Genomic DNA, 22,687 nt, shown 5'->3' with positions numbered 1-22,687 from the left:
GTGCTGTGCCCGCGAATTGCTGGTTCTAAAAAGAGCTGGACGTGATACTCGGTGGCAAGCCCACCTCCACTGCGAAGGCCACTGGGGCTACTTCGGTGGTTCATGTGCCTCAAAGCAGACTTTACAAGGGGAATGTCAAGATACAGTCTTGATGAGATGTTGCCAGGTGTCACTACATTTTAGAATTTTTTATCAAAGTTTTATCTTCAAAAAGACACTTCTTACATTCATATTTTTCCCTTTTTGTACAGGATGGCACAGTGCACCTCATGTTACCCTAACATCCTGTGTAGCTCCATTAGCATCAGTGGCATAGGCGGCGGGTAAAGTTTCTCCAGGGGGAGGCTAGCTCCCTGTCCCGCCTCTTTGCCCCCAGCCCCGGCACCACTCCCCACATCCCTCCTCACCCTCCCACCCCCGCGAGAGAGGGGGAGTGAAGAGGGGCATGGCAAGGACCTCTGGAGGGGGCGGGGGGGGGTGGAGTGGAAGAGAGAAAGAAGATTCACCAGGCAGCAGCAGCAGGCGTTGGGAGCCTCAGGGAAGGGGCAGGGAGGGGAAGAGGCGGGGCCACCACAGCCCAGGTGTCTCGCAGCAGCGGCTGCGCCCCAGAAGGCTTAGCCTTGCCACCCTATTATACCCACTGCCCATGCAGTGGGGCTACAGGAGTTATTGGGAACAGGCTATAACCCATTGAGTGGCATGTGCACTCACATTTAAGAAGGACACTGAAGGCCAGTATAGCATACTAGCAACATTTCTGTTCAAAAGATAGAACATTCACACATCCTACCCCTTGTCCACAAATCCATGCACTGCATTCCTGAGAGCAGGAGGAGGAAATCCTGGCTGAGGATGTGGAGGGAGAGGAGGACTCAGAGGCAGAGGACGATTCGGAGGTCAGAGATACATACAGCCAGGAGCTCTTCTCTGCCCCGGAGGAGGCTAGCCAGTCGAACAGGAGAGGAGGCCCCTGGTAAGTGGCTTTGATTTGGGAAATCGCTGAAGTGAGTGGTTGGGAGCAGGAGGGTTGCAGAAAGCAGGCTTGTGTCTGTATGATGCATGTACCACCACATGCCTCGTCTGAGCGGCGGAACAGGGTGTTGATTGACTCCCTCACTTCACGGGAATCTGCCTCAGAGATCTCCATGAAACTCTCCTGGAGATACTGGGCAATACGCTGCCACAGGTTCTTTGGCAGAGCTGCTTTGTTTCTTGCCCCATTAACAGTAACTTTCCCGCACCACTCTGCTGTCAGGGGGAAAGGGGCATTGCTGCACACAGGCGAGCTGCATAAGGGCCAGGGCGGAAGCCGCGGGCTTGGAGAAGACCCTCCCTTGATTCCCTGCTCACCCATCTTCCGTAACACAGCCTGTGGAAAATGTGGGCACAGTAATGATTATAACGCCCCCCCCCTACAGTGCTGGCTCTCCCCAAGAGCCACGTGCCCAGTGGACAATACAGTCCTGGAACACTGATTTCCCCTGCCCCTGAGGCTACTCACCAGGTCTTGTGGCTCAGGTGTGCTTGCCTGGGGTCAGCCAGTTACTGACAGGTATGTGAATAGTGGCTGTGTTTTAAACCACTGAATCAGTGGTCCATGCAGCAGCGTATTATCACCTAGGCAAACAAGGCCTAGGCCTAGGGCGGCAAATTTGCAGGGGCGGCAAATTTGCTCACGCCCCCTCCCCAACTCCACCCCTTCCCCAAATCCCCAGCCCGCCCCCTCCCCCAGGCGCGCCGTGCTTCCCTTCTTCCACCTCCCTCCCAGGCTTGCTGCGTGAAAGCGCTGGGAGGGAGGGAGAAGCGAGTAGCAGTGCGCTCAGAGGAGGCGAAGCAGAGGTAAGCTGGGGCCCTCGGGCGCGTGGAGTAACCCGGGGGGGGGGCCGGGAACCGCTCCCCGGCCCAGCTCACCTCTGCTCCACCGCCGCCATCCCCCGAGAGCGCTGCAACTCCCCTTCTCCCCTCTCCCTCCCTCCCAGGCTTGCCGCGCGAAAGTGCTGGGAGAGAGGGAGGGAGGAGAAGCGAATAGTGTCGCGCTCGGGGGATAGCGGAGGTGAGCTGGGGCCAGTGGGCACAGGGAGTAATTCTTGGGGGGGGCAGGGAACCGCTCCCTGTCCCAGCTCACCTCCACTCCACCTCCGCCATCCCCCGAGCACGCCACAACTCCCCTTCTCCCCCCTCCCTCCCAGGCTTTCTGTGCGGGAGCAGAGGTGAGCTGGCAGCGGGGGGGAGGCGACAATTTTTTGAGGTCCTAGGGGCGGCAAATTTGTTAATCCACCACTGGGTCCGTGTGTTACAAACAATACTGCTTCGGTAAAATGCTGCATTTTGGCTTCACAGATATGACCTGGGGAGTCCAGCCTCCTTCTTTGTGATTGCTGGCTGAACGGCTGCGCAGAATTAGAAAACAGCCACGAAGAACTAAAAAGGACTTTCTGTGTGATGTCATGATGCACTCTGCAGCCGAAAAACAAGAATTGAAGTAGTGGTGGGACAGCGAGAAGAGGGACCGAAAGGAGAATGCAGCATGCCAGAACGAAGCCACGGAGCGGCTCTTAAACGTTATGGAGTGCCAAGCGGACATGCTCTAAGCACTACTAGCACTGCAAACTGAGCAGCTCCGCACCCGCCCTCCCCTGCAGCCGCTGTCACAAAACTCTTTCCCATGCTCCCTCCAGACACTGCCAACACACTCTTATCAACCTCCTGGCTCCAGTCTGTACCTGCTTCATTCCACTCCTGCCCATCACAATTCAGCCCTGCAGACTCCCACTACCCACTGCAGTCAACACCCATCCCTCTGCAGTTTAGCCCTGCTGAAGTACAGTACCCGCTGCACTGTACTCCAAGGGAGAAGGTTGCATATGATACCTGGACATACATAAATCTTTAACCATCCTGGGATCCCACCTCCTCCTGGGACCCTCCCTTCCCCCATCCCCCACAGTGCTGATGTGGGGGTTTTTGTTTGTTTCTCTCCTCCGGTTGTTGTTTTTTTAAAAAGAGTTGTTTTGGTTTGAAATCAATCTTTATTCCATTAATTGAAAGCAAACAGAGCCCTGCAAAGCAACAGGCAATTTTCTTAAACCTTCATACTGCATCGTCTGCACCTGTTACAATCACCTCCTAGCATTACAAGCACTGCACTCCCGAACATAGCAACAAATATTAGTGGCTTTCAGATTCAAATTGCTGCCTCAGGGCATCCCTGATCCTTATGGCCCCACGCTACACCCCTCTAATAGCCCTGGTCTTTGGCTGTTCAAATTCAGCCTCCAGGCACTGAGCCTCAGCGGTCCAGCCCTGAGTGAGGCTTTCACCCTTCCCTTCACAACTATTGTGGAGCGTACAGCACACGGCTATAAGCATAGGAATATTGTCATCGGACAGGTCCAGCCTCCCATATAGGCAGTGCCAGCAAAAGCACACTCAATAGTCATTCTGCACTTGCTCAGCCTGTTGTTGAAACGCTCCTTGCTGCTGTCAAGGTTCCCCATGTCATAATTATAAAGGGAAGGGAAACAACCCTCCTGTGTACAATACTATATAATCCCTCCTGGTCAGAGACACCAAAATCCTTTTCCCTGTAAAGGGTTAAGAAGCTCAGGTAACCTGGCTGGCATCTGACCCAAAGGATCAATAAGGGGACAAGATACTTTCAAATCTTGGTGGGGGGGAGGCATTTGTTTGTGCTCTTTGTTTTCGGTGTGTTCGCTCTTGGGACTGAGAGGGACCAGACATCAATCCAGGCTCTCCAAATCTTCTGAACAAGTCTCTCATATTTCCAATTTGTAAGTAACAGCCAGGCAAGGCGTGTTAGTTTTATCTTTGTTTTCTCAACTTGTAAATGTTCCTTTGCTAGAGGGAGGTTTATCCCTGTTTTGCTGTAACTTTGAACCTAAGGCTAGAGGGGGTTCCTCTGGGCTCTTTGAATCTGATTACCCTGGAAAGTATTTTCCATCCTGATTTTACAGAAATTATTTTTTTCCTTTTTCTTCAATTAAAATTCTTCTTTTAAGAACCTGATTGATTTTTCATTGTTTTAAGATCCAAGGGTTTTGGATCTGTGTTCACCAGGACTAATTGGTGAGGGTATACTCTCAAGCCTACCCAGGAAAAGGGGTGTAAGGACATGGAGGGGGGGATTAGTCTCAAATCTTCCCAGGAAAGGGGGGGGTTAGAGACTTGGGAAATATTTGGGGAAAGGCAGAGTTCCAAGTGTCTCTTCCCTAAGATTTGGAACACGCTTGGTGGTGGCAGCTTACTGTTAATCTAAGCTGGTAAATAAGCTTAGGGGCTTTCCTGCGGGTCCCCACATCTGTACCCTAGAGTTCAGAGTGAGGAAGGAACCCTTGACACCCCGCCTATGGCTTCATAAGTCACAGCATTAAGGGGTAGGCAGGGTCTCCCAGGATCACAATGGGCATTTTGACTTACGGTGATCTTCTGGTCCGGGAAGAAGGTCCCTGCTTGCAGCTTCCTGAACAGGCCAGTGTTCCGAAAGATGCGTGCGTAGTACACCTTTCTGGACCAGTCTGTGTTAATGTCTGTGAAAAACCCACAGTGATTCACAAGCGCCTGAAGAACCATAGAGATATATCCCTTCTGATTAATGTATCGGTGGCTAGGTGGTCTGGTGCCAGAACTGGAATATGTGCGCCATCTATCGCCCCTCCGCAGTTAGGGAAGCGCATTTGTGCAAAGCCAGCCACAATGTCGCGCATGTTGCCCAGAGTAATGGTCTTTCAGAGCAGGATGCGATTAATGGCCCTGCACACTTCCATCAACACGAGTCTGACAGTCGACTTTCCCACTCCGAACTGGTTAGCGACTGATTGGTAGCAGACTGGAGTAGCCAGCTTCCACAGTGCAATCGCCATGCGCTTCTCCAAAGACATGGCAGCTCTCATTCTCATGTCCTTGCGCCGCAGGGCTGGGGCGAGCTTATCACACAGTCCCATGAATGTGGCTTTCCTCATCCAAAAGTTCTGCAGCCACTGCTCGTCATCCCAGACATGCATGACGATTTCAGAGTAGCAGCCGTGTTAGTCTGTATCCGCAAAAAGAACAGGAGCCCACCCAAGTGGGCTGTAGTCCACGAAAGCTTATGCTCTAATAAATTTGTTAGTCTCTAAGGTGCCACAAGTACTCCTGTTCTTTATGCATGACGATGTGATCCCACCACTGAATGCTTGTTTCCCGCGCCCAAAAGCAGCGTTCCACTGTGGTCAGCACCTCCGGGAATGCCACAAGCAATCTCGTGTCGTAGCTACTACGCGTGGCGAGATCAATGTCGCACTCCTCTTGCCTTTGTAGTTTAAGGAATAACTCCACTGCCACTCATGACACGTTATCGAGAGCAAGCAGCATATTGGTCAGCAGTGCGGAATCCATTCCTGCAGACCGAAGAGGCAGGGTGCGCAGAACACAAACCGTTGAAAGATGGCGCCAAATGCGGACGGAAGCACAGGGATTGCTGGGATGCGAAGCAATGCATCACGGGTCATTGGGACAGGACCCAGGATGCCCTGCGACCCCTCCGCCTTCCCACAATTCTTAGCGTCAGAAGAGGAAGAGATGCTCAGTGGGAATAGCTGTCCAGAGTGCACCGCTCCAACTACTGCTGCCTCAAGTGTGAACACACTATTGTGCAGACAGCTGACAGTGTCAACACACAACAGCGGTTTCCCTTCAGCGCTCTCTGTGCAGCGATGGAACTGCCAGTGATGTAACTCTGCCAGTGTAGACATACCCTTAGACAGGCACATGCAGCCCTCTGGGACTGAGCTTGTCATCTTGACTCTTTGGTGAATCTTTCACACTCTGGCCCTGGGGAAAGCCCCTGCACCTACAAACTGCATCAGGTGCCTTTAACATCTGCACACGGGAAAATGAGCTTCCTGCTTTTAAAGGGGACCTGCAAAGAGTTCTTGCTTCTTTACGATGGATAGGGAGGGTCTGAACGGTCTATGGATTTATTTTTCTTGTTTCCTGTTTACCCTGTAAGAGCAGGAATGTCAAGTCTGCTCTGCCCTGGGGTCTCTGGAGGACTGGCTGGGTATCCCACAGCATGTACATTAGACTCTCACACCGTGGTTGATTGGGGATAGACCGTTCACACAGATCGCCTTTCCCCACAGTGTTCATTGGTCCTTGGAATTAAACAGATGGTAACAAAACACAAACAGAACAAGCAAGAGTTGTAAGGAGTCGGACAAGCTATTCCTCCCTCTCTCAGGCCTTCGCTTTTAAAATCAGTTTAGTCCAACCCATGCAAGCCGGTAGAGGTGCTCCTGTCAGTCTGAGAGAAGAGTTGATTCTGCTTTAGCTTCAATTCCTAATTGATTGAACCTAAACTAAAATAACCCTCCGTCACACCACAATAAGTGCATCCACACTGGTGTAAGTAAACTGGGTTCAAAACTAATTTCAGTTCAACTAGTTCCATTTTCATGTAGATGTGTGTAACGAGGGCAGCTCTGCCAGCCGGGGCTGGAACCTGGAGAGCTGTTGCTGACGCTGCCTGACCCAGGGTTAAAGCCAAACCCCACAGCAATGACCGAAGAGCTGGGGAAGGAGACAGAGCCACGGTCCCAGGATCTGGCTGCTCTAAGGATGTACAGGAGCCGTGTGAGGAGCAGCAGCAGGGCAGGAACAAAGCGACAAAACAGCCTCACAAAGAGGTGGGGTTTTGTATTTTGTTTTACACTGAACCTGCTGCTCCAGGCAGGATGGGCAGCAAACCCCAGGGGTCCCCACTGCAGCCACTGGTCCCCGCGTGTGACAGACAGCTGGGATCAGGCGGGCCGGTCTGGAGGCTGAGAGATGGGAGAGCAGGTGGGATGTTTGCAGAGCGAACGGGGAGGCGTTGGCTGAAGAAGGTGCTAAGGGGGATAGTGCAGCTGATTCGGTGAAGAGCAGCAGCTGAGACGAGGCCTGTCTGTGTCCCCCTGATCCGGGGGTGTCTGGCTCCTGGTGCGGCGCTCTCGGAACGGGAGGGGAGGGGGCTGCCCGGCAGGGGTGGGGGCTTCAGCGGGAATTTTCCAGCGTGTCGGCGTCAGCGGCTTTAAACAAACACAAACATCTTCTGAGACAGGATCAAAATCACCCCCCCACACACACACAGCCGGAGACAACTGTAGACATGGCCCCCCAGAACTCTCCAAACCCCACAAAGACTGTCCCCTCAGAGTCACTCCCCGCCCTCAAGACAGATTCTCTTGTGCCCCACATAGACCCTTCCCCCAAGATGTCTCTCCCCCCACACACATGGTCCTGGTGGGTTCCATGCTCCCATCGCCCCATCCTTTGCCCTCTACAACACACACAGACCTCTCCAGCCCATGGACTCCCTCCTCCCATAAAGTTGTAGGGACTGGAGTTGTGTGTGGGTGCATCACACCTACCTGAGCCGCAGGGGGCGCTGTACTCAGCCTCTGTGTGTTCACCTGCAACAGCAAGGGATGTAAGGAATGGAGGAGAGACCCAGTGGGGGGGGATGAGAACCCCTCCCCCTAATCCCACACAGGCAGAGTCTGTTACCCCAGCCCCAGGGGATCCCTCCTGTAGGTCTGAGCCCTACAAGGGAGTGAGAGGTTGCCCCCAGCTGTCTGAGTGGGACTGTGCGCTCTCTCCCATCCCCCATCTCCAAGTAAGTCAGATGGGCCCAGCAATCACCACTGAGTCACCCCTCAAAACGCTCATGGAAACCGTCCTGCCACCTCCTGGCCCAGCACAAAGGGTTCTGGGGGCATCTGAGGAGCTGGATGGCAGGGGAAACGTGGAGGGCTCTGAAGGGGCAGGACTCCCCAGCTCTCGCTGGGACGGCCCCAGTTACACCAGCCACACCCTCCCCACTAGTCTGACAAGCACACGGCTCCCGTGTCCTTCGCGGTGAGCCGACCCCACAGATCGAACCCGAGAAGGCTCTGACCTGAGTGGGATTTATGGAAATGGGGCACTTGGCACCGGGGGAGATTTCAGTGACCCCATGCCCTGAGTGTGACACAGAGCCCACGGGAACAGCTGTAATGGGGGTGGAGCCAGCGCAGGACATGCCCACCCAGCCACTGACCGTGCCACAGAGCCTAGAGAGTAGCTGTAATGGGGGCGGAGCCAGGGCGGGACTCACCCGTCTCGTAGTAATCGTACAATCTCACTGGGGCTGCTCTGAGATTCTTCACAGGGAAATCCTCCTCCAGGGAGAAGGTGAAACTTGCCGCCTCCTTCGTCAGCTACCGAGAGAGCGACAGAGCGAGTGCCTGAGTTGAATGGCTGCAATGGCAGCTCGAACCCCTCCTCCCCGAGGCTCGCACTGATCCAGCCACTTCCCCGTGCCCCTGCAGCCTGGAGCAGTGAGAAAATGCTCCCCCCGAATCCCTGTTCCACCCCCCCTGCAAAATGTGACCCTTTTCATCGCACTCAGGGCCCAGCTCCAGCCCCCGCAACCCTGAGCTCCCTGTCGTTCCGTTCATGGCCCTCCCTGGGGTTTGGCTGAGTCTGGTCCCATCTCCCCGTCCTTTATGGAAACGGGTCACTTGGAACCAGGGGAGATTTCAGTGATTCCACACCATGCGTGTGACACAGAGCCCACGAGAGCAACTGTAATGGGGTGGAGCCAGGGCAGGACACGCCCTCCCCATTCACACCAGGCCCCCGGAGCCCCAAGCCGCCCGCACTCACCTGGTCCAGATAGAGCGTCACCTGGTCATTCTGCACCTCCAGCCTCTTCACCAAAGGCTGCTTCTCCAGCTAGGAGCAGAGGGAGGAAACGGCTGAGCCAAGAACGGAGGGGCTGGGGCCGGAGTCACTGCTCTGCTGGGGGCTGGAACATGGGGCACCAAACGCCCCCGTGGCCGAGGGGCCTGGCTGCCACCCCCCATGTCAGTCACACCTGAGCACTGGGTGTCTGCTGGGGGAGGGGTGGGAGTCTAGACATGGGCGTTGTGTTGTAGGGGGAGCTAAGCAGGGTCAGGGAGTGCTTCTATATCGTGATGCCAACTTTTCCCAAGCTAGCACTAAAAATTTCCCAAATCTGGTGAAAAATTCCCAGATAAAGTTTTTTATTTCAAAATCTCAAAGGAACATAATATGTGTTTTTTAATAACTATATAATATATATTATATCCAAATTATTCTTATTCGTTCGAGATATTTCACATTTATTATAATTTTTATATATATAGATGTTTTTCAATTTTAAATTTATGTGACTTATACAGTAAATAAAATATTTAACACGTGAGGAGTAGGCTTGAAATTATAGAAAACAATGTATTTTACACAAATTTCACAATTTAAAAAACAAAAGTATTAATAAGGACAGCATGTGGATAGCTCAGTGGTTTGAGCATTGGCCCGCTAAACCCAGGGTTGTGAGTTCAATCCTTGAGAGGGCCACTTAGGGACCTGGGGTAAAAATCTGTCTGGCGATTGGTCCTGCTTTGAGCAGAGGGTTAGACTAGATGACCTCCTGAGGTCCCTTCCAACCCTGATAGTCTATGATTCTATGTGCCCTGCAGTGTACTGTACATCAAATATCAGGGGGTAGCCGTGTTAGTCTGTATCTGCAAAAACAACAAGGAGTCTGGTGGCACCTTAAAGACTAACAGATTTATTTGGGCATAGGCTTTTGTGGGTAAAAACCTCACTTCTTCAGATCCACTGTACATCAAAGTTACTTTGAAAAAATAAAAAGTAAACATATGATTATAAAATAAGATACAAGAGCAAATAGAAAGAACAAATAACACTCTTTTATATAATTTTCCTTATTATTATAATCTCTGAGTTTTATCCATTTTCCGACTCATGGTCTGAGTCATCACGAGGAACATCATTAATATTTTAACTAGTTTTATCACTGTCATTTTTACTGTACATATTTGTACAATGTAAATACAAGTGCTTAATAGTAATTACAAAATTAGAACATTTCTCTTGCTTTGCTTTCAAAGCTGATGTTATAATTACACTAGAATTGAGTGCTTTGATTGTCATACAGTTTCTTTTTTTGGTTTTTATGTCAGTTACCAGGAAAAAAATTCCTAAATTGAAACATTTTACTCAAAAATTCCCAGATTTTGGGAAATTTCCCAGGATATAGAAGCACTGGGGTCAGGGCCTGCTCAGTGACTGGATGGGAGACCCAGGGCTGCACAGTGCCCCACGGCAGGGGGCAGGGCTCTGCAGGGGGAGCTCCCCCTGGGGTCAGAGCTGCAATCTGTGCTCTCCTGCGGGTCTGGGCTCTCCCCCATGGATCAGCCCCTGGTTTCATGCTGTGTGATTGGCCTGGCCTGTTCTCCTCCCTGGGAAGCTCACCTGCCGCAGGGAGCTCTTGACGGAGATGTAGCCGGACGGCAGCTTGGCCTCAATGATGGTCATGTTGGTGGCTGGGCGCTCCCCGCTGTACCTGCAACAGGAGCCGTGCGCTGAGCTCGGGGTTTGCCCTGGATACAGACCCCAGGGGGATGGAGGGGAAGGGGAGGCTTCCCGTCTTCTCGGCCCTGCAGGTGTCTCTAATGCCCTCTGCCTGCTCTGGGCTGTGAGCCACGCTAGCCCCCGGCCAGCCCTGAGCTCCCCAGCAATGGGCCCCGGCCCCAGGAGCTCCTTGGGAGTTGACTGTCCATTAGATCAGCCCCGGGACCAGCCCTTTAGTCCCTGGCACATTCCAAGGGCCCCTGCCTCTGCCCCGAGCCCTGTGGGGGGATGGCTCTCCCGGCGATCGATTCCTGCCCCGGCCCGGCAGTGGGGTGGTTCTGCCCCGGCCATTTCCCCGCTGCATGGGGCCTGCCCCTGCCCCCGGGCGCTCGGACCCAGTGGGGGTGGGGGGCTGGGGCTCGTACCGGGCATGCAGCACGAGGCTGAAGCGGGATCTGGCACTCTCAGTGCACTCCTTCGGCTCCGTCTCCACCCACAGGTCAAAGGTCGCGGCGCTCTTTGGGGGCGGCACGTTGTAGCGCAGTGTCAGCTGGGAGACAAGCAAGAGGGTTGGGGCGTAGCCTGCTGCCTCCGTCACAGCAGATCAGAGCCTGGGCCCAGAGCCAGGCGCCGTGGGGCAGAGCAAGGGCACAGCCAGTCACCGCTGGGCCAGCTGGTCCCCAGGGGCTCCTTCACTCACCTGCACAAAGACACAGCCCTTGCCGCTGGTCCGCACCGTGTACTTCCCAGGGATCTCCTGCAGGGCCGCTCGCTGCAGCACCAGCCGGTTGGCGTTCTCCACGTGGAATTGCTGCCGGGCCCCGGCCTGGGAGCTCACTGTCACTGACACAGCCATGCTCGCGCTGTATGTCAGGGCCGCGTATTTGGCCAAGGCCTGCAGGGCCACCACCGTGTCCTGGGGAGGAGAGTCACCGAGCTGCTGTCACGCTCTGCGGAGAGGAGCCCGGCTCAGACTCACTGCAGCAGGATCGGGACCCGCTGGGGCGCTGACACCGGGACCCCGGCTCCCAGCCCCTGAGGGCAGGGGGCTCTGCACCCACGACTTCCTCTCCCAGGAAGGGCCCCAGGTCAGCTGTGGAGATGTAGCCCCTGGGGGGCTCCTGGCCCCTTCCTGCACCAGGGCCCCAGCGCTGGTTTGCCCCGAGGGCAGGGGTGTTACCTGCGTGGAGGCGAAGCCCCCGTAGGGGTTCTGCTGCTTGCTGAGCCAGCGGACGATCTGGGCGGCGGTCGTCATGTCAGCAGCGGACACATTGGGCAGGGAGAGATAGGCCAGGAGCACGTAAGCCGTCATCTCCACCTCCGCCGACAGGGCCTGGTTCCTGTAGGGGCTGGGCAGGGCCTTCACCTTCTTCTGCCAGTAGAGCTGTCCCCCTAAGAGAGGGGCCGAGAGAAGGGCAGCCCCACGGCTGCAGTTACAACACAGTGGTTTTGCGTGCCAGTAATACATTTTACATGAGCCACTCAGCCCGCTTCCGGTGTGGGGTTCCGTCTGCTGGCCCCAGGGTTCTGTCCATCCAGGCAGGCCAGGCTGAGCGGGGCCGGTGGACGGAACCCCATACCGGCAGCAGAGTGCCACTGAAAATCAGCTCACGTGCCGCCTTTGGCACGTGTGCCATAGGTTGCTGACCCCTGCATTAGATGAACGGGTTTTGGGGATAATACCAAACTGTGTGACCCATGAGCTGCTTGGGACCCTAAGCAATTGCTTAGTCTGCTTGTGCCTTGTGCCACCCCTGCTGAGAGACTGCGGGACCCCCCGGGGATGGGGCAAGTGGGGAGCACGACCCAGGTGAAGGGCAAGGAGGGCGCTGACGCCTGATAAACACCCCCCTCCACGGGGTCTATGTGACCTCGGAGACAGGTCCTGTTACCCGAGGGCTGTTTTACCCCAGTGACTGGTGGCCCCTCGGTGCCCCCAGCAGCAGAGCCCCCACCTCTCCCCTCCCTGGGGCAGGAGCCACGTGCTGCTCCCAGCACTTCTTACCCGCCTTGGGGCGGGGCAGGAGGCGACACACACAACTCGCTGGCCCAGACCAGCTGCAGCTGCTGCACCAGGGCTTGGAGAGAATGGACTTTTCACCTGAGCCGAGACACGACAGAGCCACCCGGACCACACAGGTGGCCCCTCTCTGTGGGGGACGTCTCCCCAAGACCTGGCAGGAACCGAGTGCGCCAGGCCTCAGCTCCAGGCCTGGCTCAGTCTGAGCTCGAATGGCGCCAAGGAGACGCACAGAGATCACTGGGGCGTGTTCATGACGAGTGTGAGGGACCCAACCTGGGACTCCCTCATCCCGAGGGCTCCTTCAGCTCAGCACTGACGTGGGGCAGCGCCACCTCCTGCGTCCCCAGCCGCGCTCCCAGTGGGCCTAGGGCCTCCCATGGGACCTCCCGCCCTATGGGGAGCTGGTCCCAGGCTGCAATCCTCACACCGGGGCTGGGCTGGGAGTGGCACAAACCCAAGAACATCTGTGCAGGGAAAGGCTAGGGGAACTAGAGCTGGGGGACGGGCAGCCTCCCATGGGTCCCTGGGGGGCACATGGTGCAGACAACGGGGCACCCAGAGACCTGCTTCCCTGTACAACCCTCTCTCCCAGAGACAGAAGGCTCTAGCCAGCCCCGGCTCAGTGATGCCCATTCCCCTCCCAGTATTAGCCTGGTCAAGCCAAGAAGCCTCGGGCAGGGACTCCCCAGCTGGAATGTCCCCAACACAGGATGGGGGCTGGGACCTCTGGCATCTCCCCAAGGCTCGGTTACGGCCTGTTCCCCTTGGGAGCTGCCTACGCAAGGCCCTGCCCCACAGGCTCTGAGCCCACTGGACCCCGTCACGCTCCTGGCCCCGGGCGCTTTAGAGGGCTCGGTTGGGACATGGGGCTTCACCCCTCTAAGTTCTCAGCTCCGATCCCCCTAGGCTGACAGCGACCCAGCCGCGTCCCCCTTCGCTCCATGTGCTGGGCCCTGGGAAATGGCGGGACGAACTCACTCCAGCTCTGAGGGGAGAAGTGTCCCCACGACAGAGCCCAGTGCGTCAGCCCCTCGCTGGCAGCCTCAGCAGAGACCATGGACTGACTGGGCCACGGAGACACAGCTCCCCTGCCAGGCTGAGGAAGCCCGTGGGCAAGGGGCACCTGGGTGGGCAGGGACGTGGGGGGCAGCTGGCCCTGCCATGTGTCCAGAGGCCGGCAGCAAGGGGAGCACTAGAGCGAGGTGCTGCCGGTACCGGCGCTGACGCTGTGCTGGGCCAGGCTCTGCAGAAGGGTGTCCCGCAGTTCAGTGCTCCCCGCCAGCCCGAAGGCGTAGGCCAACAGCGCCTGCGTGTAGAGGTCGCTGGTGCTCGACTTCCGGAGGCACTGGAGGGCCCTGGTCACCATGGGGTCCTGGGACGGGGGAGACACCGAACAGACTCCCCGTCAGGTTGAGCCGGCCAGAGGAGACGCCCCACCCCTGGGTATGTCCCCCGGCAACCACCCCATGGGGCACAAATACCCCCTCCCGCCAGCCTGTCGTCACCTCCCCCGACCCATCCCCCCACTGCCACCCACAACCTGCGCCCCACAAGCCTCGCCAGACCCCCTCCCCCGAGCTCTAGACACCGAAACAGCCCAGCCCCACCCCAACCTGCTGAATTTTCCTCCGACCCTGACCCCAGCCCAACTCTCCACAGCACCCTGACCCCCGCCTTGGTACTAATCCCCCCAACCTGTCAACTTCCCCTCCCCCCACTAACCCGCCTCCCCACTGCGCCCCACAGCACCCTGTCACCCCCAAATTTTGCCGACCCCTCCCCGGGGACAGCCAGGCTTGGCCTCACCGTGAGCGGCTGCCCCAGCTCCAGCAGCACCACCGTGATGTAAGCCGAGAGAGAGAGCTCATCCACCACACCGCCCTGAGGGGGATGGAGACACCGGGAGCTGGCTCAGACCAAACTGCAGGGCACGTTGCCCGGAGCAGGTGAACCGCTGCCCAGGACAAGCCCATTGGGACAGAGAAGACCCGGCTCCAGCGCTCCGAGTGGCTGCGTTTGTGTCCTGCCTCCTGCTGGGACCTGTCAGGCCCATCTGGGTCCCAAACAGCTGCCCCCAGTCGTAGCAGCCAGGGAGGCCACATGGTGGCAGTGAGTTCCACAGGCAATTCAAGAGAGGTGGTAGCAGCTGCATAGCCATGGCTGCACTGGGCTCCCAGCATAAAATCCTACCTGAGCCCCCCCTGGAACCAGAGGCTGGGAAGTTGATTTGAACTGACATTTGCCAGATTTCCTGTGAAGACCAGGGGCCGTTTCTGCAGAGGCTGAGGGATTCGCCTCTCACTGGCTGAGTTGATGCTCATTAAATAGTCCCCCTGTGCGGGAATCCGGACTTTGCTTAAGATTTGTCTCCTTCTATCTCCCAAATGGCTGGGTACAGCCCCAGCCCACTGTGACGTTATGAGTGTAATATAATATCTCACTGAAAGGTGACAGGGCCAGAATGAGTTAATTAACTCACAGACTGACCTGGCCCATGGCCGAACTTTAGAGACTGGTTAGGAAGATATGTAAATGAATAGAGCTTTGAAATGCAAATCTGCATTGTTAGAGATCGAATGGGAGATGTTTGCTCAGGTCTTGTGATGTAAGCAAACAAGTCTTGTCTATTGCTATAACTTTAATTCAAAGATCAAAAAAGGAATATTAACATTTATGAAGACACATGAGAGAAATAGTATTATTGTCTCTATGTCTCTTTGAAGGTTGTGGTAACCTGTATCTGAACTGTTTAATGGATAAATTACCCTGTGCTAATTGCCATGATGTTTAAGAGAAGGAGACTTAAGCCTATTGTTTTCTCAGGCCAAAAGGCTGCTGGAAATGTATAAAAACCTTGGGACAAGATCCTTCTTCATCTCAGATCTGCTTTGGGTTTCAAGAGAGAGAAAACTTAATCCACAAGGATTGAGATCCCCAGTCACTGACTGGAGTCATCTTGAATATGGACATTGGACTATAACCTATGGACTATTTCCAAAAGGACTTTTGGCAACTACAAGCTCATCTCTGCTATATATCAGAACCTCAAGAATTGAATTCAAGTCTGTGTGTATATTGATCTTTTAAGCAACACGCTCTCTCTTTACTTTTTTAATAAATGTTAGTTTAGTTAACAAGAATTGGCTATAAGCATGTATTTTGGGTAAGATCTAAGTTATCATTTGACCTGGGTCTGGGGCTTGGTTCTTTCGGATCAGAAGAACCTTTTCTTTTATATGATGAGATAAGATTTTCAGTAATCATCATCATATCTGACATGTGTGTCTGGATGGAGGCCTGAGGCTGGGCACTTTAAGGGAACTGTGTTGTTTGGACGTCTGCATAACCAGTGAGGTAATACAGAAGCTGCTTTGTGCTGGCTTGGTAAATCTAAGTATTGGAATATCCACCCGCATTTAGGGTTTGTCTGCCCCGTTCTGTCTGCAGTTCACCCTGATTGAGTGACCTCAGCTGGCTCCCACGGGCAGCATCATCACACCCCTCCCGTAGTGTCCCGGCTCCCTGCAAACTCTGGGCAGTGGCAGGAATTGGGCTGTGACTCGAGCTGGGTGGGAATTTCCTGCAGAAATGATTTCTCGACAGACGATGCAATTTCCACAAAACCAAAACGTTGAGGGAAAATGTTACTTTTGCTGAAACGTTTCGATTTCCGTTGGGAAAATGGAAACGCAACATTCTACTGTGGGGCGGCGGGGCCCAAATCGCAGCCTCTCGGGTTGGTGACCTGAACCGAAACCTTCCACTGCAAACCGGTTCAACATTCAGCTGCACCGGCCTCATGACCCCGTTCCCCCATGGACTCGGGCTCCTTCGGACTACATCTCCCATGATGCACCGCGACCGCCCTTCTGACTGAGCCGCATGGGGAGTTGTGGGAGTCACATGACTTCAGGGCTGGGCTGGGCCCTGCCCCTCAGGCTCTCCATGCCAGGCAATGGGTGCGGGGTCTGCTCAGTGCCCGCGGGGAGACTGGGCTGTGCAGGAGCCAGGGGGGCTGGGCCAGGGCTGCTCCCTCGTTCGGTGCAAGAACCCGCTGCCCCGGCCGTTCCAGCCATTCTGCCATTGCTAAAAACCCAGGGAAATCCCCCAAACCGACACGGGTGACAACAACCAGCTGCCATGGGGGGCCCCCACCCCCTTCCCCAGCTTGTCCCCTCCTCCCCCATCCCATCAGCCCATCCCCCCAGCCTCCCACCTGCAGGGCGTTGTTCAACAGCTTCCCCACACTGCGGAAGCAGCCGGTCTTCCGCTGGCGGTTGTGCAGCCACCATAGGGCGTCCTCCAGGTGCTTCTCGTCGATGGAGATGTAGGGTCTGGCCTGGCCAAAGGACTTGAGAACGAAGGCCGTCAGCCTGGGCGGGGAGAGACCCCGTGAGAGGGACATTCTGCAGGAGATGCTGCGGGCCAGGAGGGAGGTGCCTCGGGGACGGAGCTGGGGGTCAGCATTGTGGGGGGTGAGCAGAGATGTCAGGGGAGCCCAGAACGGGAATGGGAGGATTTGGAGTGAGTAAGTGGGGCAGAGCTGTGTGGGAAGCAGGACTGGAATAGCAGTGGGGCTGGGGGTCAGGCTGCAGTCCGGTAGGCCCTGCCCACCCAGAGCTCTGATTCGCCCGTGCCGTGCGGCCCCTCACCAGGTGTTACCCCTAGCATCTCTCTTCCTAGAGGCGCTGTAAGAGCCGTCGTTGTGTTTATAGAGCAGCTCGCACTCGTAGCCTGCAGGGATGGGAGAGAGACAGCAAGTCCTGGATCCGCTCACCCCCCGAGGGGCTAGAATCCACCCCCAGCCTACACCCCGTGGGGTCCGCCAGCCCTCCCCTCCCCCACGACGCTGAGACTCAGAGATTCCAGGGGTCGGTTTGAATACAGGGATGGAGTTAAGGCTGAATAGGGCCCTGATTCCCCACAAACACTCCAGCGCCCTGACCTGGGGCTCTATCCCAACCAGCGCCCCCTCCTAGGGGGGAAAGGGCTCCTCTCCCATTTCCTGAACCCTGAGTCAAACAGTCCTTATGACCCGGGCCTCGGGACTGGTGCCCCAGAGAAGAAAGGCCAAGGATCTAATTTACTGACCCCCAGAGCCAGCCAGGGCCCTGATCTGGGGCTGGATTGGAACCCGGGCCCCAGAGGTGGCATGGACAGGGCCCTCACATAGCCCCGCCATGCCCTGTGGGCGCAGGGGCGGGAGGACACTCACCGCTCTGGAGGAATCCCTGGGCCTTGTCCCTGATCTCCGGGTTCAGCTGCCCGCTCTTCTCCAGGTACTGCTGGATGTAGATGTTGGGACCAAACCGGACCATGTTCTGCTCTCCATCGCCATAGGGCATGGCCAGCAGGTGGTCTATGTTCTGCAGAGCTGTGCCCATTATGTCTCCTGGCACCAAGGGAGTTGGGGAAGCAGAGAATTACCAGGCTGCACAATAGCTGCCCCGTCCCTAACACCACGTCAGTGGAGCCCTGGCACGCGGGGGCCCAGAGCCCCCAGTTCAATTCAGGCCTGGTGGGGTTACGTGGATACGTGGTGATGAATGGCCAAGACGCCAATGCCCTGGCACAACTTCATGGCATCACCGCAGGAGTCTATTGCCCCTCGCTGGGGACAAGGCCCTGGAGCACAGACTGCAGGGACCAGTCCTGCCCTGGCCCCAGACACCCCCAAGACATCATTGGTCTTTTCCATCCGTGATGCCCCGGCCTCTCTGATCAGAGCCCTGGGCCACAGATGGGCTGGCTGGTGAAGGGCACCGTGCCCTGGCAGGGATGTGTGGTGTTTAGATGCTGCTGTAATTATTAGAACTGGGAGCACTGGCTGTTGGGAGTCTGAAAGGACGGGAAACAGGAAGGAGGGGGGAGGAGTTGAGGAGACAGAGTGAGCGTTACAGAGGGTGCAGCAGCAGCTTGGTAAAGAGGTTTCCACTGTAAAAGTAAAGTCCTGTTGAAGTTTGTTAGTATCTTGTCTGGTTGATACAACATTTTGGCGACGAGGATGGATCTTCTGCCTCTGAACCCACCTGCACCTTTTCTGCAAAGCCCAGGTGAACCTCCAATTGCTTTTACTGTCTGGAGCCATATGTTTGAGCCTTATCTGCTTGCAATCAGTGCTACAGAGATTTCTGAAGTAAGAAAGCGTGCTCTGCTAATCCACTGCCTTGGAGCAGAAGGGCAGTGTATATTTTACACTTTTCCCCTTGCAGATGATAAATATGAGACTGCACTCACTGCATTAAAGAACTTTTTTGTGCCAAAGGTGAATGTAGTAGCTAATTGCTACAGATTTCGCCAGCGTGAGCAGAAACCAGGGGAGACTATAATGCAGCATATTGCTTCCCTGAGGAGTCTGATTGTAACTTGTGACTCTGGGAATATGGCAGATGAGATGATTAGAGACCAGCTCATTGAGAAAACAACCATGCTTTGTGTAAGAGAACACTTACTTCTAGAACCACAACTGACACTAGAAAAAGCAATAACCATTGCTACTCAGAGTGAGTCAGCTACAGATACAGGAGGTACAGTCCAGGCTGTGACTCGTTTGCAGAAAAGTTCACTATCGCTGCAAACAATTGCAAGAGGAAAACGAATGAAAAGCCATTGAATCAGCAAATTCGAAATACAGTAAAAGCATGCTTTCGCTGTGGATCCCCACACCATCTTGCAAGCTACACAGGATGTCCAGCAAAACTAGCTCAGTGCAATCATTGCAAAAAGATTGGGCATTTTGCTAAAGTATGTCGCAGTAGCCAGTCCAATCAACAGGTGCATGCAGTTACAATACCAGATGTTACTGTGCTGCGTGTGGACAAAATCACCACTGCGCATATTCCAGAACAGATAATCATAGAATCTCAGGGTTGGAAGGGACCTCAGGAGGTCATCTAGTCTAATCCCCTGCTCAAAACAGGACTAATCCCCAGACAGATTTTTACCCCAGTTCCTTAAACAGCCCCCTCAAGGTTTGAGCTCACAACCCTGGGTTTAGCAGGCCACCAAGCTATCCCTCCCCCACTGCATTGTAAACGTTTCCACCATACCCTCAGGCAAATCACACTCTGTTCAGCTAATGTTGGACACTGGCTCAGCAGTATCTATACTACCTGATTCCATTTATTTGCATTACTTTAAAGATGTGCCTCTTACTGAACCCAAACTTCAGTTGCTGTGCTATTTGCAAAACCATATTCCAGTACATGGCTGCCTGCCAGCAATAGTTACTTTTGGTGATTGCTGTGTAACTGCAGAGTTCTATGTTGTCCACAAAGGCACTCCTATCCTTGGCAGAGATTTATTGGCTGCTTTAAATCTCAGGGTAGTTAATGGATGAATTGATCTTCCTCAGCAAAGCACTCATGTGGTACACACACTAGTTTCAGCTGGGACCCAACACCAGGTTGAGGAGAAACTCAGCTGTGCTTATGGGTTTCTGCATAATGTTAAAATGCGGAATAATGTGATGCCTGTACGACAGAAATTACGGTGCTTACCATTTTCAGTCAGGGAAGCTCTTTCAGAGGAACTTAGAAAACTTGTTCAAAAGGACATTACTGAAGAGATTAACTCCTCGGAATGGGTTTCACCTATAGTAGTGACGCAGAAGAAGTGGGGAGACATTTGCCTTTGTGTGGATTTAAGGGAGCCAAATAAAGCTATTGTGATTGACAGCCATCCTCTTCCTCACATAGAAGAAGTATTTGCAGAACTCCGTGAAGCAAAGATGTTTTCTACTCTTGATTTGCAGAGCACATACCACCAGGTTATGTTGCATGAAGATAGCAGAGATCTCACAGTATTTATTACACATGATGGCCTATTTCATTTTAAATGTGTTCCTTACGGTCTCACATCAGCCCCAAGTGCCTTCCAAAAAATGATGTCAGTGATTCTGAAGAATCAACATGGAGTTCAGTGCTATTTGGATGATATTATCGTGTTTGAAAATACTACTGAGGAGCATGACAATAACCTGCAGTCTGTACTAAACTGCATCAGCAAAGCAGGCCTCAAGCTCAATAGGTCCAAATGCAAATTTAGACAAACTGAACTCTCTTTTCTGGGGCATACAATTTCACAGGCTGGACTAAAACCTGATCCAGATCATATCCTGGCAATTTCAAATGCTCCTCCTCCAACAGATTTGCAAATCTTACATTCCTTCTTGGGTCTTACCTCCTGGTATGCAAAATTCATTCCCTATTATGCCTCTGTCATTGAACCATTATAAGAATTACTATGGAGCAGTTCAACCTTAGTGTGGACAATGGATGCACAAGCTAGTTTCAAAACCGTGAAAGACTTGATTGTACATAGTCCAGTACTTGCACTATTCAGTCCCGCATTGCCCACAATTGTAACTACTGATGCTTCTGATTATGGACTTGGGGCTGTCCTCACACAACTTCATGAGGACAACACAGAGAGGACTGTTGCATTTGCTTCAAGGACACTAAGTAATGCTGAGAGAAAATATTCTACAGTCGAAAAAGAAGCACATGCTTGTGTCTGGGCTACTGAAAAATGGAGAACTTACCTGTGGGGCCGCACGTTCAAGTTGTGCACAGACCACAGCCCTTTGACAACGTTGCTTACCACAAAAGGACTGGGAAGAGCAGGATATCGTATTGCTAGATGATCTGCAAGACTACTCTCTTTCAATTATGAACTGGAAAATAAGCCTGGAAACAAAAATGTGGTAGCTGATTGCCTTTCTCGCCTGTCTTTGCCTTCACCAGATGGTCCACCGGAGGATGAGGATGTAGTAGTTGCGCTTATTACAAGCACTCTTACTGCAGTTACAAGAGAACAATTTCAAGCTGCTTGTTCAGCGTGTCCAATTCAACAAAAACTACAGGAATTTCTGACAAAGAGATGGCCCAGTAACCCTAAAAACCTTGACCCAGTTTTGCTACCTTGTTTTAGAGTTCGGGATGAACTTTCTTTGCTCAATGGCTGTGTGTTACGAGGTACACACCGGCTACTTGTGCCAGAAGAATTACAGTCAAAACTCATACACCTGGCACACGATACTCATCAAGGAATTGTTAGAACCAAACAATGACTACGGGATCTATACTACTTGGTCCTGCTAGTGAAGGGAGGGGGCTGGACTCCATGACCTTTCAAGGTCCCTTCCAGTTCTAGGAGATAGGATATCTCCATTAATTTATATTGGTGGCCAGGGATGGACTCTCAAACTGAAGCACTCATAAAATCCTGTGTCACTTGTCAAATGCATGATAAGACAGCAGTGACATGTACCCCTCCATTACAGCCTGTTCCTCTTCCTGAATCTGCATGGGAAAAAGTGGCGATTGACATTGTAGGACCCTTTGATACTGCTCCAATTGACTGTCGTTATGCCATCACTTTAATAGACTATTTCAGTAAATGGCCCGAGGTAGCATTTACATCGCAAATCTCTTCTGCTACAGTAATTAAGTTTCTCTCTTCAGTTTTTAGCCGGGACGGTAACCCCAAAGAACTGGTTTCAGATAATGGTAGTCAATTTACTTCCCTGGAGTTTGAAACTTTTCTAGCAGAGAGGAACATTTTACACAGAAGGTCATCCCTATATTACCCTCAAGCCAATGGGGAAATTGAACGGTTTAACAGAAGTTTGAAAGAGAGTTTGCAAACGGCTCAACTGGAAGGGCGATTGTGGATAACCTTCACGACTGATTTCGTGCAAGCATACCGGGCTACACGACATGCCACAATGCAAAGATCACCCGCAGAGTTACTGCATGGGAAACAGCTGAATACTAAACTGAACATTGCTGGATTGTTAAAGGCATGACCTGATGCCCCAAACGAGGATGATGTGAGAAAAACAGTTGAACAGAACCAAGCAAAGTCTAAGGCTTTCACAGACAAGCGGTGGAGTGTTAAGGAACCAAAGTTTAAGTGTGGTTCCTTTGTTAGAATACGAAAACCTGGAATCTTACGCAAAGGGGACCATAAATTCAGTTTCAGAGTAACAGCCGTGTTAGTCTGTATCCGCAAAAAGAAGAACAGGAGTACTTGTGGCACCTTAGAGACTAACAAATTTATTAGAGCATAAGCTTTCGTGGACTACAGCCCACTTCTTCGGATGCATATAGAATGGAACATATAATGAGGAGATATATATACACACATACAGAGAGCATAAACAGGTGGGAGTTGTCTTACCAACTCTGAGAGGCCAATTAATTAAGAGAAAAAAAAACTTTTGAAGTGATAATCAAGCTAGCC

At 53.4% G+C, this 22,687-nt stretch overlaps 2 protein-coding genes across 8 annotated transcripts in view; one reads left to right on the top strand and one right to left on the bottom strand.

Moving 5' to 3' along the window:
• The window catches only part of LOC117869139 (alpha-2-macroglobulin-like protein 1), a 777,004-nt gene that overhangs the window by 650,571 nt on the left and 103,746 nt on the right, over window positions 1–22,687 (top strand). The window lies entirely within an intron of this gene.
• On the bottom strand, window positions 6,674–17,834 carry LOC117869145 (alpha-1-inhibitor 3-like). The gene is made up of 13 exons (XM_034755687.1): window positions 17,658–17,834; window positions 17,095–17,176; window positions 16,659–16,815; window positions 14,249–14,323; window positions 13,658–13,814; window positions 11,600–11,811; window positions 11,120–11,335; window positions 10,845–10,969; window positions 10,321–10,411; window positions 8,683–8,751; window positions 8,132–8,234; window positions 7,407–7,448; window positions 6,674–7,064 (listed from the first exon to the last, which is right to left on the bottom strand). Exons 1-13 carry the CDS (start codon window positions 17,824–17,826, stop codon window positions 7,030–7,032), a joined length of 1,533 nt encoding a protein of 510 aa, XP_034611578.1. The 5' UTR covers window positions 17,827–17,834; the 3' UTR covers window positions 6,674–7,029.

Source organism: Trachemys scripta, chromosome 23, assembly GCF_013100865.1.
Source record: "Trachemys scripta elegans isolate TJP31775 chromosome 23, CAS_Tse_1.0, whole genome shotgun sequence".
Taxonomy (NCBI): domain Eukaryota; kingdom Metazoa; phylum Chordata; order Testudines; family Emydidae; genus Trachemys; species Trachemys scripta.
The sequence above is the reverse complement of the archived record's forward strand: the minus strand, read 5'-3'. Positions and strand labels throughout refer to the sequence as shown.